The sequence below is a fragment of the Procambarus clarkii genome, chromosome 31 (assembly GCF_040958095.1).
Source record: "Procambarus clarkii isolate CNS0578487 chromosome 31, FALCON_Pclarkii_2.0, whole genome shotgun sequence".
Classification (NCBI taxonomy): Eukaryota; Metazoa; Arthropoda; class Malacostraca; order Decapoda; family Cambaridae; genus Procambarus; species Procambarus clarkii.
The window spans coordinates 22,076,518-22,093,998 of record NC_091180.1 but is presented as its reverse complement, the minus strand read 5'-3'; the positions used below and the strand labels follow the sequence as shown (position 1 = coordinate 22,093,998).

Here is a 17,481-nt window from a genome sequence, read left to right as displayed (position 1 = left end):
CGACTTTACAGACAATTTACTCAAAAAAACTATCTTGAACACCCCTAGTTACAACCACTCAAGAGTTTCACCTTGTTGTAATGAGTGGGGCTTCTGTATGACTTCCTAGAGCTGGTGGGTGTTGCTTCTGCCCCCTCTCCAAGCATTAAATTCAGAGGATTAAAAAATGTTGGGCACCCATTCAGGTCGTTGGGCCACCCATTCAACTTTGAACCATAGACAGCATGCCCATGCACACACTGCCAGGCCTGGACTGCTGGAATTCTACATTCATCAAGAATTGCGAAAAACCATTATCACAGGCCCTAAACAACTTTTGGAGATGGAGCCTAGGCACTTGGCATACTTCAAACAGCACAGGTCATGCAACTTCACAAAGGAGGTAGCAAAGCTGATGCAAAAAATTATAGACCAATAATTCTAACATTGCAAGTCATAATCCTTGAAAGAGTGCCAAGATGATCACAAAACACATGGAATCACAGTGCTTGCATAGCCCTGGGCAACATGGGTTCAGAACAGATAGCTTCTGCCTCTCTCCATTGCTAGACCACTATGACATGGCCATAGATGCCAGACAAAATGCTGATGTAATGTACTGTATAGTGGTACCTCGGAATACGAGTGTCCCTGTATACGAGTTTCTCAGAACACAAGCAGGATGCGCTCTGAAAATTTGCACCGGAATATGAGGGTGTTAATATGCGTACAGGCCGACTAGCGCATGGTGGCATGGCGATCGCACCTCAGTTTACCAGTGCCTCGCGCCGTGACTATCCCGCGTGAATTTTTCACAGGGATTTCCGTTTTTTGTCGGATTTTTGGTCATTTGAGCATAAAAGTTGTTATTATATATCTTGCCATGGATCTCAAGAAAGCCAGTGGTAAGGTTCGACCTAAGAAAATAGTTGTGGCCCAAAGGCCCACGTTGAAATGTGATGCAAGATCGAACTCTGTAGCCCCAGATATAATGAACCCAGACCTTGCTACATCTTTGACACACCCACTTGATCCTCTTCATGCTGCTCTCACTTTTTTGGCAGGGGTTGAGCCCCACATCCCCAGTGGTGAATGAATGAATTATATATAATGTATATATATGTGTGTGTCTGTCCTGTCTCTCTCTCTCTCTCATCATGGGTGGGTATAGGAACAGATGACTGCTGACTCCTGTTAGGTAAATACATCTCCAGTTACTGATCTGAAACCCATCTTTTAGAACTGGCAGAATGTTAAATAAGATGTTCTTAAATTGACTGGATACTGTATGTCTTGGCCTTATATCTGGGCTTTTGGATATCTAAAAAGGCTCTTATGGTTCATTGCTTGTAAGGTCCTGGGGACCATGGACCATGTCCATGGTCCCCGTCAAACTTCCTTTGCCATGGGTAGGGTTTTCCGAGATGGTCTCTTCCCTTTGGAAAGGGGAAGTTTTATTAGCCTATAAAGCAAATACTAGTTCTGTTTTAAAGCATTTCATGAACAAGTAAAGTATTAGTCAACAAAATAGCATATATTTCTTTGGAATGTATATTTTCTCGTAAAATTAACCATTTAAATTTATAAATAAAAATATTTACATGTCATGCAAGTCTTTTTCATAAGGTAAATTTAAATGAAGTATTGTAGATTATAAAATATTAGGTAAGGAGATCAACTTTGTACAAAAGTACAATAATGAAAATAAAATTGTGTATTTGATAAGAATTAAAATGTTGGAGAGCTCAGTATGAATAATTTGTTCTCGTCAGATTTTATCCATCTTAGTAGTTTATTAACATAGATAATTGCATTATGTTTGGTTACCAGTGGCTCCAGTGCAGCATACAGCTCAAACTCCCTAGTTACCTGAAAAGATAGTCTAACATAATTATCACATGTATTGGCCTGCAAACAACTATGTATATCAATGTGCTCGTATATATACAACTATGTATATCAATCAATGTGATATCAATTACTGTAGAGACATTACTTAAACTACTTGCTTCTAGAAAAGAAATGGTTCCAAAATTATGCAAATACAACCAACTTGGATTACTTTGTGTAAGCCCTAAAATTAACAGACTGTATAGCTAAGACATTAATGAACAGTATTACAGTAGAACCAACTAAATTTTTCAGCCCCCTCAAACAACAGCTCATTTGGATCCAGGTCTGCCAGGTCTGAACTTTTAGCCTGGGGTTTGAAAGTCTTATACCACACTCAGATATAAGACTTTTATTCATGCAAATGAATAAACAAAACAAAACAACAATTGGTGCAAACAACAAAATCATGAGTTAAAATACATTCCAAAAATCCAGCATGTAATGAATGTATTGGAATGCTCCTTTCTGGGGGAATTCCTTGGTGGCTCCCTGAAGCCGTTTCTGATATAGCTTCCAAATACTTAGTCACATCAGTTGTAGGCATCTTGTTGGCCTACTGGGGACCAGAGTCAAAACCTGCCAATATCCCCCCTCGAAGAGGCACAAGGAGCAGGGGGATTGTCATGATTACCCTCTCCAAGAGACCACCTAGAAAGTATATGAGAAATTGCAGACAACTGCATGTTTATGAAAATGAAGCACATAAACTGTCAACAGTGTGAGGGAATAGATTTCTAGCTCTCTTAAATATATGATGGAGAGTGCACACCACCATTTTGAGACCCTCACTGGTGCATGTGTGTGTGTGCACTGATTCTAGTTTCGGTAATACGAAATGTAAACTTGCCTTGTCGGGTACCTGGTGACAGTTTTTGTCATCAGTTCCCAGTTAGTATCACGCTGGCCATCATAGGTACTGTACTTCCATTCAGTAATTACAGGAAGGTGTAATATGGAGAACAGCTAGTAAACTCCAAGGGATTGAAAATCAAATAATAGAGTCTGGTGGTACTGAACCAAGTTGGGTCATTCCAACGCAGCTCCCCCCAAGTTGGGGAAAGCTGCGCAGACAGCAGAGCAGCGACATGTGATGTCACACTTGTTTGCTTGTTTTCTGTTGGGGGAGTTCTATCCACTAGTTTGGCTTTTGGTAGCAATTTTTACCAGAATAGGGGTTTGTTTTGGGGCGCTTACCTTTCTGGGTGCCTGATCCGGTCGATGGCAGACATAGAATGCTTCCAACCACACGGGGGTTTCTATAAGCCATTGCTCCCCGTGCCTCATCTGAGGGGGCAAGGTTCTGTCTCGTGGTCCCCGGCAGGCCCTCAGAACTCCATACACATGACTGATGCCAAAGTCTGACATTAGAATATCAGCCTGGATAAGCTCCGGGAAGCCGAAGGGGTTTCCCCCAGAAAAAAAAGTACCTCCTGAAGGGTAGTAGTCAACATCCCCTCTCCAGCCCAAGTGGGGGTGGGAATGTTGTAGCGACCACATGAAGTAGTGAAGGTAATAATGATCACAATTATTCTGTTGACATTGGATGCTTGTTTCAATATACAAGTTTAGGGTGGAGGCAAACAAAGGCACCAGAGCCAAGTGGTAACCCAGTATGGTGCAGAGTATCAAGACGTCGAAGAGTTGAAGGAGAGGCAGAGGAATAGGCAGGGCAGCCACAATCGAGTTTAAACAGCACACACGAAGAGTGCAAATAAAGGATTATGCATTTATTGGATCCCCAGGACATTTAGGACAAGACTTCAAATAAGGTAAGGGCCTTATAACATTTAACTCAGAGGTGAGCAACATGGGGCCACCAAGACAAATGGGTGTCAAAGCTCAATGCCCACTGCAAAATCTTTAGAAAGTACAGTATCAACCATTTTTTATTAACACAGTGCATCCCATCTAGACATTTTCCATGCAGTACTACTATTCACTCACTACAACTAGCCATTATCATCTTGGCTTCCTCTGTCTCCTCCTCCTCCCAAATTTCTTCAATACTCTTATGTATATTTATACAGTATACCAGAAACCTTTAGCATTCTTTTGAAAGTAAAATTGGCTAAAAAGATTGAATTACCCATCCCAGTAGTGTGTGTGTGTCCATGACCATGTATACCATCTTTAACGGTCTAGACACAGAATGTACGCGATGGTGCAGCAGCTGATACAAGCCAAACAAACGCCGTTGACCTTTCTCCGTCTGGTAGCTAAGAAAAAAACATAATAAACAGTGAAAGTCATCTGATTTTACTAAAATATATAATGCTCAATATATATCAATCAAATAACACCATATATCTCTATCAAATGAAAAATAAAGTAGTAATATAGAAATATAGCATTGATAAAATGAAGGCTTATTACTTTACAAGTAGGAAAAATTTTCATGATGATATATCTTAAGAGAATACACTTGAAACAATTTTCAAGTGCAAATAATTATTTACAAGTAAAATTGTAAAATCCTCCAGCCACATTGAAATTTTAGTTTATTGTTTACAACAATGGTATAAAAAGAAGGAAGCCTTACAAAAAATTTTTGCTTACTATTTTGTAAAATCCCCTTTATGAGTAAACTAATTCTGGTGACCTCATCGGTAGAGTACAGAGCAACCATGCTCAAACTGATTGGAATTCCTTAGTAATTAAACAGTAATTTGCAGGTACAGCTTTAAAAACAACAAAACCCCAGCATTGAATCTAATGAAACGCTCCTTTCTGGTAGAACCCCAGTGGCTCTCTCTAGCTATTTTCTTGAGATTGCTCCACTCTACACTCCCCGACCTTGCTATCGGATCTCAATCATTCGTTTATTCCATCAATTCGTTTGTGATCTGACCCCGGAGAAGCCTATGTAGTTCCTCAGCTAGCCACCAAGTTGCCGGTGGTGCCACTGTTTGCTTTTGTTTACATGCGGGCAAAACCCTTCCTCCCTCTCTCACTGATTTATATCTGTGCATATTTTTTGCATTCTGCTACTAGTGTGCCTAGAAATGCAGGAAATATGTTGTTTAGGACTTCAACAAGCAGTGAAGTCAAGAGAAAACATACTGTTATGATCTATTATCAGAGCATTCAGTTTATAAAGGAAGATGAATCTGGAATGTCTCTTGTGTGGTGAATAGAGGCGCAGAGGAATGTGTCCAAATTTGAGATTGTGATTCTCTCTCTCCTGAGCAAATTTATAATGCCAATGAAACAAGTATGTACTGGTGTATGTTAAGCTAACCAAACCCAACCAAACATAATATAACCTAACTAAAGCTAACCAAAGCAAACCTGATCTAACCAAATCAAACTAGGGAAGGGGTGCCTTAAGCGCATGTAGCTAGAAGGGAACAGTATCGAAAGTCTACACATGTGAGGTGTGTAAATACACACATGTGAAGCTAACACTAAACCAATGAGCAACACACAAGCAAATGGGGCCCCATAGGATAGAGTTCAAAAGATGGCCAACACTTATCTAGAAATATTTGGAGAGTTCCTACTGTGACACACAGATTTGAAGATTTGAAGTACAATTTGCAAAGCACCAGTTATAACTTAAATGATGTTTAAGGCCTAACACTAGAATAGTTGGGCAACTTACGGAGCTGTGTATTCTGGACAAGTAAACTGAGCAGTTGTTTTGGATTTGTAGAGAAAATGTCTAAGTTCAGGTGCCCCAATGGCTTTTACAGTGTAGGAAGATGTACGTATAGCAGTGTTTATTCCTTCTAGGCAGTGATGTCTTCGTAGCCGCTGAAAAAAGAATATATTCAAACATACATATATATATATATATATATATATACATACATAATTTTTATCCCATTTCTTACTTTACTGTGATTGGGAGGCAATTGCGGAGATGTTTTTTATATAGTGAAAGAAGATTATAGATACGTAAAGAGAATAATATAATTTGTCCTTTCACTGTTTTATCATAAGCAAGAATTACCAGACTGCAGCAGTGATTCACAGCAGCACACTATTGCTTATAAAGCTGAAAAACCTGAATCAGAAAACATTAATTAGCAGTAACCTGTTTTATAATGAAATTGAACACCTAATGTAAATCACAAACTGTCAATGCAGTATAAATAAAATTGGCCTGACTTGCTACAAGATCAATGTTATACAAAGAGAACACTTATCTCATTAGGCATTAGACCATGTTTTGAATATCACCAGTGCTCATCAAAGAAAATTACGTTTCAAACAAAATTCAATTTATTTTTCACCTCCCAAATAATACTCATTAAAATTCTACTTACATCAACAATCTTTTGTTTTGCTTCAGACAGTGTGAAGAACTGTTCTCTGTCGACAGACAGCAACAGGAGACATGCCTCACAATCATCAGCAAGGTAAGACACATGACCATACAAATACCCACTGAAAATGTTATGGAAACATTAAAAGAAAATTAAGCTACTTTAATATGCATTATCGTATTATTGACATGTGTCCTACTTGTCTTTCCTCGTTATCAAGTAAAGTGACCCATGCATAACCCCTCCCTCCGAGCAGGGGCAGAACTCCTAGAAAACAGTCAATAGGACAGCAGGAAAATGCCAGAGTAAACCCAAGCGAATGCTTCCTTTGGAAAGAGGAGAGGAAACAAATGGGGTGGCTGACAAAAGGGTAAGGAACCAAGCCAAATCAAACATCCAGGTCAACACAGCCTGTTAAAACACGAGGCAAGCCAAGTAATATGCAAACCACTGTCTCCCAAAGGACTGGAGTGAGCATCCTGGGTATGGCCCCCAAGGCTTCCACACCCAGGCACAGTAGGTCTCCCCTTCCCCCTCCCAGGGAGAGGGGAGCTGTGCAGACAGCTGTGCGGCGACGTGTGATGTCATGATCGTTGCTCGTTTCTTTTAGGGGAGTTCTAGCCACTTGTTCGGCTTGAGGTAGCAATTTTCACCAGAATAGGGGTTTGTTTAGAGGCTCTTACCTTTCTGGGTGCTTGACCCAGTCGATGGCAGACATAGAATGCGTCCAACCACACGGGGGTTTCTATAGGCCATTGCTCCCCTTGCCTCTCTGAGCAATGGTCCCCAGTAGGCCCATAGAACTCCATACACATGACTGATGCCAAAGTCTGACATTAGCATATCAGCCTGGATAAGCTCTGGGGAGTCAAAGGGGGTCCCCCCAGAAAATGCCAATGAAAAGAGGAGGTAAACCAAAGTCTTCTTATTTGTTGAGAAAAGAAAGCTCAGGGCCTTCAGCTAATGAGAACTCAGCAGCTGGCTATCAAAACTTGATAGACAGCTGACCTCGAAAAGCTCATGTACAGTAATTTTAGTGTTACGTTAGATTAGGTTAGGCAAATAAACAACATTGAAGCCCTTTATCAAGCAAAATGACAATCTCCTACAAGGCCAGCTAATGATTTCTCCAACAGTTGAAATTTCTGTTATTGTCAATACAATAAATTATCTGAGCATCTAATTACTTAATTATGTTTATTGCTTATGGAAATATAAATTATGTTGGTTGTGGTAAAAGAATTTTATGAATATATTAATTTTTTGGACTTTCCTGGTTAAAAAGTAAGCCAACTTGCAAGTTTGGCTGACTCGCAGAGGAAAGGGGCGGGGGATATGATGCAGATTAGCGAGCGTAGACAATAGTAGACAATCCTTAACATACAACATACTTAGAATAGAACAACTTTTATGTTAAACCAACCACTCGATATATTGCTCTTGTAAACATTATTCTTGCATCACATACCTTGGTGTCATCCATTTTACATAACCATTTCAAGACTTGTATTTTCCCTTTTTACAATTCTTAAGACAGATTTTTATGAAGATGTTATCTGAAGTCATATTTCTGATAATACAGTATAGATATATCATTTCTCACTTCCACTATTTAATTAACCTATGAAATTCTTATAAATTTGTTCTTAAATATGGCAAGAGGTTGAAAGCACATTAATAACACACAATATAATGCAAATTAATTTGTATAACTCGTTGAAACAAGAATGGTGAAGATTGGTGAAAATAAAACATAAAATCTTACTTTGGATCAAACTTTGGCAAGCAGATTGGCATCCAGTTTTCACTTGTCTTCAAGGATTCTGTTGCATTTACAAGATTAAATAATAAGTGGAGGTCTGCTGGATGGAGAAGAAACTTTTTCATGCGTACCAAAGAGATCAGCTGGTTGTGGCAAATGATCAAACCAAACACCAAGTTCTGTAAAACCACAACATTTCATTATTAATTACTGAAAGTTATAACTGACATCATTACTTTCAACTAAACTTTTTAATATGTCCAAGACTAGTCACATAGAATTTAATAAAATACTGTACTTTATGTGTGTCAAAGTTATTTTCAGGACAGCAGGCCATATTTTATATAATTGTACATGGTGCAGGCAATGAACAGGAAGACTTCTCCCTCCTGGAACAAGAAAAAAAAAAAAAAACGAAAGAAAAAATCAGCGTTGAATGTAATGAAACTCAATTTTCTGGGTGAGCCCCGGAGGCTTCCTGGAGCTTATCCAGACTGATACGAATATGTTAAACTTTGGCATCAGTGTGAATGGGCCTACTTAGGCCTACCAGGGACAACGAGCCAGAACCTGGCCACCCTCAGAGTGGTACGAGGAGCAATGGTCTATAGAAACCCCCCTGTGGTTGGAAGCATTCTATGTCTGCCATCGACTGGGTCAGGCACCCAGAAAGGTAAGCATCTGAAGCAATATATCCACAGCAGCCTGGATAAGCTCCGGGGAGCCGTAGGGGCTCCCCCAGAAAACACACAGTATAATACAAGTATCAAAAAATATTTACCTTATTCTCTAGCACATCTTTTTTGTTTTCCCCCCAACATTGCATAAAGTTTTGAAGCAAACGACTGAGCTACAGCAACCTGAGTATGGAATTCAGTTGTACCCAAGTTCAGAATTATGCTGAGCTTTCTTAAATGTTCACTAGTCAAGGACTGGTCATAGACATGTGCTTCCAAACATGGGTCTTGTAATGCAGTTGGCTTTGTTCTAGGCTCACAATTGAGGATCCTGGGTTCAATTCCTGTGCGAGACAGAAATGATTGGCATGTTTCCTTTCACCTAGCAAAACAAGTATCAATGAGTTGGCAGTGTTTGGGGTTGAATCCTGGAAAGGTCTATACTTTGAGTTTTGGGGGGATCTCAAAACAAGCCTAATATATGTATATACACAGGCTGCCTGTCCCTGACAGCTAAATATAATTAACTCGATGCAGTACCCAGCTGAGCCCAGGTCTCCCTCTTCCTCTCTCCCTCTTTTTCCTAATCTTCTGCTCTCATCTTTCTTTCCATATACTTCCCCTTCCCTCCCTTTCACCCTTCTCCAAATCTCCCTCTCTTTCAATTGTCCCCCTTCTCTCAATCTCTGCCCATTCTCTCTATCTCCAAACATCCCCCCTCCTCTTGCTCTCTTTTCTCCCGATTTCACCCAGGAAGGGAGAGGGAGGAGGCATTTCTATGATTTTCACAAAACCTGATTTTAAGTCAAACTTCGTGAAAATGGAAACCACCCAAGCCAGAGGGTCAGGAACCACCCCCAACGTCACCGCAAGCTGGAAGACATGACCTGAAACACCCACAAATCATGGGACCAAGCGTGGGCAAGATGCCGATATTTCTAGAAGCATGGCAGATGCTCTGACCCAAACAGGGCTGACACGCACATACCCCCAGGTTTCACGTGTGAAAGTTGGGTGAGGCTAGCCCCAAGCTCCTGCTTTGGACAGACAGGCATTCAGTTATATATACAGAATATTAAATTATTATTAACCACTTAATTGCACCAACCGAGAAAACTCTTTGATTTTTCCGTACCCATTCTAAATGTGTGTAATGTTGGTTGTGTACGAAATGGACTCTTAGGACCTTCAGTGAGAGGTAGCCATCTTGGAAAAAAATCACAGGATGCCCTATGGCTGCTGGCTGGGTTAGTACCTACTGAATGAGCAACCATGGGTGGCGCATGCCCCTCTGGCTCCCAAACACCTGTTGGACACGGTGTTGAAAGATCGTTTGTTGTCGTGAAATTTAAACCTTATTGTTTGAAGAACATAAGGGTCATAATATTGGTGAAGCTAGGGGCAATAAGGACCTAACACAAAGGTCAGATGCAAGTGATACAGCACCTATGAGGATGATATAGCGAGCGTATCCAGTTGTAGCTCTGAGCACCAACCTTGCCCACCCATGCTATCTCCAATTTATATTTATTTATTTTATTTATTTATTTATATATATACAAGAAGGTACATTGGGTTTGTGAGAATACATTGGATAGTACAGTATTTACATTCTTGTAAATATAGTTATATATAGTCATATAGTTGATACATAAATGAATCGTTTTCTGTGTTCAGTGATGATGCATCTGATACAAGCAGCATAGATGAACAGTGTTAGCATCTTTCATGGTGATGTTTTCCATAGATATTTTCATGAACAGCTGAATCTCTTCCTGACTGACGGACACTCTTTGAGGCTAGCTGAATCTCTTCCTGTGTGGGACCTTACAAAGCGATCTTTTCAATCTCCCGACACGACCCACCCACCCCACCCACCCTCCGTCTCGAGCCACAGGCAGACAGGATTAATACTGTATGGCCCACCCCATGGCTTTCATATCTGGACAATTCAATGATTATCCGGCTGACTGTCCGGATAGTGTAACATCGGCAGCAAGTTAACCGGCTCTGATTTTTTATCCGGCTAAACCAGCTTTTATCTGGCTCCCATGGTCATTTTGGCCGGATATTGAGATAACTTCATTCGGTCACAATTTTGGCTGTATAAGGGCGTTTTCCGGATGTTCGAATCCTGGATAATCGCGTGGTTACAATAACCCTAGGCACATGCAGCCTGAGTACTGAAGAATAACTCCTGGCTCTCTCACCCCTGGAGTACAGCTGCCACTCACAAGGCACAGCGCCCCAAAAAGACTGGAGCCAGAGCACACAACCGAGCCGATATACATGTAGCATCAGCCTCAAGAACTGGGGTGTGGATCGCCGGCGCGGTGGGTCTGGGGTTACCCCTTCCTCTTCCCAGGGAGGGGGGAGCTGCGCAGACAGTGGCACGACGATGGGTGACGTCATATTAGTTTGCTAGTTTTTGTTTGGGGAGTTCTATCCACTTGTTTAGCTTTTGGTTGCAATTTTCACCAGAATAGGGGTTTGTTTTGGGATGCCTACCTTTCTGGGTGCCTAACCCAGTCGATGGCAGACATAGAATGCTTCCAACTACACGAGGTTTCTATAGGCCATTGCTCCTCGTGCTTCTGTGAGGGGGGTCAGGTTCTGGCTCGTGGTCCCTGGTAAGCTCACAGAACTCCATACACATGACTGATGCCAAAGTCTGACATTAGCATACCAGCCTGGATAGCTTTGACCCCAGAAAAATTGTTTTTTCAAGCAAATCTTTCCATTAATATATTTACCTTAATTTTGGAGCAATACTGGATGATAGTCTGTGTAATGGTGTCTCGGACTGAGGTAGCCAGGGGTAGGCACTGGATAGCTCCCAGAAGGAAAGACGGATGAGAGTCCAACATATTCAATAAATTGTCTAGTAATCTTTCAGTTCCTCCTAATAAGTGTCGGAAATCATAATTACGTCGCTTTTCAAACATACGTGTTAGGGCAGATGATGTTAGCACACTGACAATCTGGTTCTGGACATACCTGAAAGAAAGAATTTTTCAATTTGTTTTGACAATTTTACAGTAAAAATTACAATTATTCTGACTTTTATTTTTGTAATTTAATTCCAACTAGTTGCTTGAAATTATGTACATTGAGTGCCAGGAAATGCTCAAAGTTTGCTTATTCAATCACAATCTTAATGTCTTAACTAAATAATTATATATACTGTAATATAGTTTGTGTATATATAATAATAATAATTATATACACACACACACACACCCTAGTAGTTTCAAAGCGTTACATGACAAAGAGTGCTGGGAAGACGGAACACCACGAGCGTAGCTCTCATCCTGTAACTACACTTAGGTAATTACACACACACACACACGAAGAAACATAAGAAAATTCACTTTCGCAAATAGAAGACGATTGGAAGATAATTGGAACAAGTTAGGTGAGAAGGTGGTGGAGTTTAAATTTTTAAAGAGTGTGTGTGTGTGTGTAATTACCTAACTAAGTGTAGTTACAGGATGAGAGCTACACACATGGTGTCCCGTCTTACCAGCACTCTGTCTTTAGCCTAACAAAATTCGTCAACAATTTCTTTAGTATATCGCCATCCATATATTTAAAAGCAATTCTGAAGTTAGAAAGCGTTGCATAGGCTCCTCGCACAACGTTCTTTATGTGGTTCTCAGGTTTTCTATCTAGAAGCACCCCTAGATTCCTTTCTTTATCAGAATTCTTTAAAGATTTTTCACATAATTTATAGGTTGTGTGGGGTCTATGTACTCCTATTCCACATTCCATTACATGGCATTTATTGACATTAAATTCCATTTGCCAAGTTGGAGCTCCATATACTTATTTTGTCCAGGTCATCTTGAAGGGCATGACAATCATCTAAGTTTCTTAACCTTCCTACTATCTTAGCATCATCAGAAAACATGTTCAAATAATTCTGTATTCCATCTGGTAGATCATTTATGTAGACAATGAACATCACCGGTGCAAGAACTGAACCCTGTGGAACTCCACTTGTGACAGTTCTCCAGTCCGATACATTGCCTCTGATTACTGCCCTCATTTTTCTATCAGTCAGAAAATTTTTCATCCATGTTAGAAGCTTACCTGTCACCCCTCCAATATTTTCCAATTTCCAGAACTCTGTCGAAAGCCTTTTTTAGGTCCAGATAGATGCAGTCAACCCAACCATCTCTTTCCTGTAAAATCTCTGTGGCTCGATCATAGAAAATGAGTAAATTCGATACACAGAATCTACCAGATCGAAAACCATTCTGTCTGATATTATATCATCTATCTCCAAGTGTTCAACCCATTTAGTTTTTATTATTTTTCCAATATTTTGACTAATTACACTTATCAATGATACCAGTCTATAATTGAGGGGGGTGTTCCTTGCTGCCAATTTTGTAGATTGGAACTATGTTAGCCTTTTTCCACACACCTGCTATGACTCTTGTACACAGGGATGTCTGAAAAATTAGCTGAAGTGGAATGCTGAGCTCAGTTGCACATTCTCTCAGAACCCATGGTGAAACTCCATCTTGGCCAACTGCTTTGTTCTTATTTAGCTCCAGGAGCATTTGTTTTACTTCGTCTCTAGACACCTCTGTGCGCTCTATGCTGTTCTCTGGAATACTTATTGTGTCTGGTTCCCTGATGATTTCATTTTGTACAAACACACTTTGGAACTTTTCGTTTAATGTTTCACACATTTCCTTTTCATTTTTCGTAAATCTGTTTCCCATTTTCAACCTCTGAATATGATCCTTTACCTAAAATTTGTTGTTTATGAATTTATAAAATAGATCTGGTTCAGTTTTACATTTGTCCTCAATCCCATTTTCAAAATTTCTTTCTGCCTCTCTTCTCACTGCCGTGTAGTTGTTTATCGCATCTTTGTATCACTGGTATATTTGGGGGTTTGGCCTCTTCCTATATTGATTCCATTTTTGTGTTTTGGTCTCTGGCCCTCTTGCAATTTCTGTTGAACCAATCCTGTTTCCTAGTTCTGCATCTCTGCGTTGGTATAAATTTTGTTGTGCCATTGTCATATATTTCATAAATCTTGACATACATCTCATTTGCTTCGTTTCCTAACAGCAACGAAGCTACTGCTTCATTGCTGTTATTTCAGTATGGTAGCAACAGCTAGCAACAGGGCGCCACCATATGGCCCCTTCAGAAATTGTAATTGAGAAATTATTGCATAATACAATTACTAATAATTTTCCTTGGAAAAGACAAAGATGTGCCTAACTCACGTGAGCTGCATGAGAAGCTGTGCTATACTAGCAATGGAGTGAGAAACTGCCACCAAGATCAGTGGTGATCTCACCAAAAACACAAATTTATGATCTCCTGCAACTACACATCTGATCACATCATCGCTGTCGGCCACACAGGACACAAGCGCTTGCATGAGTCCAAAAAGTGTGACTAGCCTGTCTTCTTTCCCATACCTGTAATAACACAACACCTATTGTTTAGCATTAGGAAAAGGCAAGCATTAGCACATCTTTAAACTTGATTTAACATTATTGAATTAAAGTACTTTAGTTTTCATATTACAAATTTCTGTATATTAGAAATTTTATTTTTCTGGATTATCCAGATTGTGTGTCAATATTATTGACAGAGATTATCACTGACCTGCCTTTATAGTGCAAAAAAACCAGCACTGAATGTAATGAAATGCCTATTCTGGATAAGCCCTGGTGGCTTCCTGAAGCTACTATACTGATATAGTGCCAGACTACAAGGTGCTATCAGTCACAGAGTTCCATTTGGATTACTGGGGTCCAAGAGCCAGAACCTGGCCCTCTCAGAGAGGTGCAGGGAGCAGTGGAACATGTGAAAAATTTTGTCAATTTATTCCTGTCTGCCACCACCAAGGGAAGGCACCTAGAAAGTCAGCAAAACAAAACCAGTGCTTGGTTAGAAATGAGGCCGCAGCCTCAAAATCAGCCAAAGAACTTCCCCAACAATGTAATCAAACCGTTAAAAATTTGTAAAACTAGCACAAGCTAGTTCACCTCAACTTTTCTCCTCTCATATTTGTGGGGAGGGGGGAGGCAGAGCAAGTCAGCTAGCTTGTTGACTTACAAGCCAGCTGACTTGAACTCACCTTCAGTTCTTATGATGGAAACTGCCCCAATATTCTGGGGCAGGGAGTGTGTCAGGAAGCCACCGGGGTTCAACCAGAAATAAGTATTTCATTACATTCAATGCTGGTTTTCAGGGGGAAAAGAGAGTGCCTACTACAGAGGAGGAACACCAAAGCAATGAATGACTTTGCCGTAATGTTTGTTTAAACTGAAAAAATGAAAGAAATTAAAGTTAATTCATAGTAACCATGCTTCTGTTTTAATGGCTAAATACAGAAAAAAAAATTAAAAACAATGTTGAGAAGAAAATGTGACTCACAAGTAACCACTAAAGTAAAAATTCCATCTTATATGGAACAGTACGTCTTACCTTGTGTAAATAGGCTTGCCCGATTCACTCAAGATAAAAACATGTTTCTCCTTTTGTATCCATTCAGGGTTCTGCAAATACTCTTCATCCAAGTTTTCTTCCTCAGTTTCCTCTTTCTGGTCCAATATCTGTAAAGCATCTTCTGATTCTGCTTTTTCATCATCATCTGCTACTGCCACATTTCCCATGCCTCCAACAAGCTCCTTTTCCTGCATGCAAGTTTAAAATTAGTTACATGAAATGTCAATTTATTATTTACACAGCATTACCTTTACAGTATGTCAATATACAGATAATGCAAAAGTAAAAATTCAATGCTATTTATAAGCTTAAATTTTTTTTTATACACAGTATATATACAGTGGTACTTCAACTTACGAATTCAATCCGTTTCCAGAGACGGTTCGTGAGCCGAGAATTCGTAAATGAAACAAATTTTCCAATAAGAAATAATTTGTCTGCCCTGGCGAGCAGACAAGTGGATTGGCTGGGAGCCTACACCAGCCAATCGTTGAGGTAAGCCAGAACTCAAACAGGTCACCATGACCCGTTTAAGACGTGAGGACACGCGAGGTGCCAGATCCAAACTGAGAAGGAAGGCAACGAAAGCAGCAAGTCTGTCACTCCACGACAAAACCGAGCCAGTCCCTAAACACCGGATGAATCAAGATGTGCTAATACGCGTCCCAGAGGTCCAGACACACCATCCAGGCACCCGGCGCCAAAAGCAGCCGGACCCAAGACAGAGGGGTCACCTGAAGGAGGGGCAATGAACCCAGGGGATCAGACAAGTCCAGTATGAATCACAGATCTGCCCAGTCCCGTTTCGGAACTGAAAACAAATGGGAAACCCAGTCCAGGATGACCTGACAGAGCGCAGGGAAAGAGGCCTGCCCCGCAAGTCCCAATCCTCCTGAAGAAGAAGGAGAAGGAGAAGCAGCAACGCCACTGCAGGCCAGAGGAAAATGACCCGAATTACCCACAAATCTTGGGACTAGGCAAGAATATACAGTTTTCAGTGTTGATACTTGAATTTTGGTGCGGCTGTGGTGCAATCTGGATCATGTACAGTATAGTAACTTCAGGACGATCACATTTTTCACTACTGTATTTTTAATACTAGGGGGGTTTTAATAGTAAATATATCTCCATCTTTCTGAAGGCATATGATATTTTAGGCTTCATTAGCATATCTTTGTTAATTACAGAATATATCAGCCAGTGCGTAGGTATCCGCTCTCCATAACTGACACACTACCAGACGTGATTATAAAAACACGTATATTCATTTGAACTTAAAAATATGTCCATGGAAAAATATTTAAAATGAAGCTTGTATTTCTATCTTTCTTGAGATACATAAAACATTAATGATTAACATATTTACATGAAATAAACATTGTTCTGAGAGAAAGTTGATCAGTCGATCGATCTGTGCAGGGTCAGAGGTCAGCGATTATAAAAAATACATGCATCTTCGCTAGTGTTTGAAATAAGCCTATGGTAAGGAATTTAAAATGAAGATTATATTTCTATCTTTCTTGCATCATATAAAACACAAGTTCATGAACGTACCTACATGAAATAAGCATTTTTTAAAGGTGAATATTGTGGGTTCTGAGCTCGACGAGCGATGAAAAATTAAAAATTTCATACAACTACATATATCTTTGGTTTTATTTAAAATATTTACCTGGTAGAGGTTTTACATGTAGATTATGTTTTTGTTGTTCTTCCAACATGATAATTTGTTGCTTATCAAGTTATCAAGCTGTTTTAAACAACTTTCTTTGCGCATTTCTCTATTCCAACATGGTTGCACATTTTTGGAATTCGATACATGGATTGACCCAACTGATACTTGGGTCAGATTCCAATATGGTGTCAGACAATTATTATTCTATTACATATATAAATCACAAAACATAGCATATTGTGTGGGAACAGATGTAAAGTAATGGGACTTCTTGATACCATTTTGAACTAAAACCTGTTTTTTGTATCTACCATAAGTATTAGGGCTAGTTAGTTTATGTCAGAGGCGAGAAACCTTCATATACAAGCGGATAATGCGGATAAAGAACGGGTAATAAGCCACTAATACATAATAAGCACCGCCCACCTGCTCCTGCTGAACCTTCCTGATGGGGGAATCAGGCCCGTCTTCCCCACCGCTGAACTGGGTGTCCAGCTCATGGTTGCACTCCTCGAAGCTGTCAGTGTTAACCAGCATCACCTCCCCGCTCACCCCGGGGGTGTCATCCTTCAATTCAACTGCAACAGCCTCGATGGGGACCAACTTGGGCGGAGGTTCCTCAAGGTATTCCCTCACACCGTCCGCCATGATACCTTACCTTATTCTTGCACTATTGGAACAAATTAACTCCATACTTACATCAATTCAAAATTAAAATCAAATTTAGACTATAAAATAATTTAT

General features: G+C 40.1%; 1 protein-coding gene across 2 annotated transcripts; it reads right to left on the bottom strand.

Moving 5' to 3' along the window:
• Mon1 (vacuolar fusion protein MON1 homolog) lies at window positions 1-17,411 on the bottom strand. 2 transcript variants are annotated; one of them, XM_045743304.2, is made up of 9 exons: window positions 17,164-17,411; window positions 15,042-15,250; window positions 13,829-14,026; window positions 11,333-11,576; window positions 7,906-8,081; window positions 6,141-6,261; window positions 5,474-5,625; window positions 3,959-4,088; window positions 1-1,848 (listed from the first exon to the last, which is right to left on the bottom strand). In XM_045743304.2, exons 1-9 carry the CDS (start codon window positions 17,383-17,385, stop codon window positions 1,708-1,710), a joined length of 1,593 nt encoding a protein of 530 aa, XP_045599260.1. In that variant the 5' UTR covers window positions 17,386-17,411; the 3' UTR covers window positions 1-1,707. The 2 variants fall into 2 exon arrangements, with proteins under 2 accessions (XP_045599260.1, XP_045599261.1); XM_045743305.2 differs by lacking the exon at window positions 13,829-14,026 and having other exon boundaries at window positions 1,517-1,848.
• Window positions 17,412-17,481: the final 70 nt, after the last annotated feature.

Bases quoted from the DNA above. Each gene is read 5' to 3' on its own strand.
- Mon1 (XM_045743304.2), bottom strand. From the start codon at position 17,385: ATGGCGGACGGTGTGAGGGAATACCTTGAGGAACCTCCGCCCAAGTTG. The intron at 14,027-15,041 runs GTAAGACGTACT...GTGTTATTACAG, and splicing joins GGCAAGCCTATTTACACAAG to GTATGGGAAAGAAGACAGGC. The intron at 5,626-6,140 runs GTAAGTAGAATT...TTCTTTTTTCAG, and splicing joins CAAAACAAAAGATTGTTGAT to CGGCTACGAAGACATCACTG.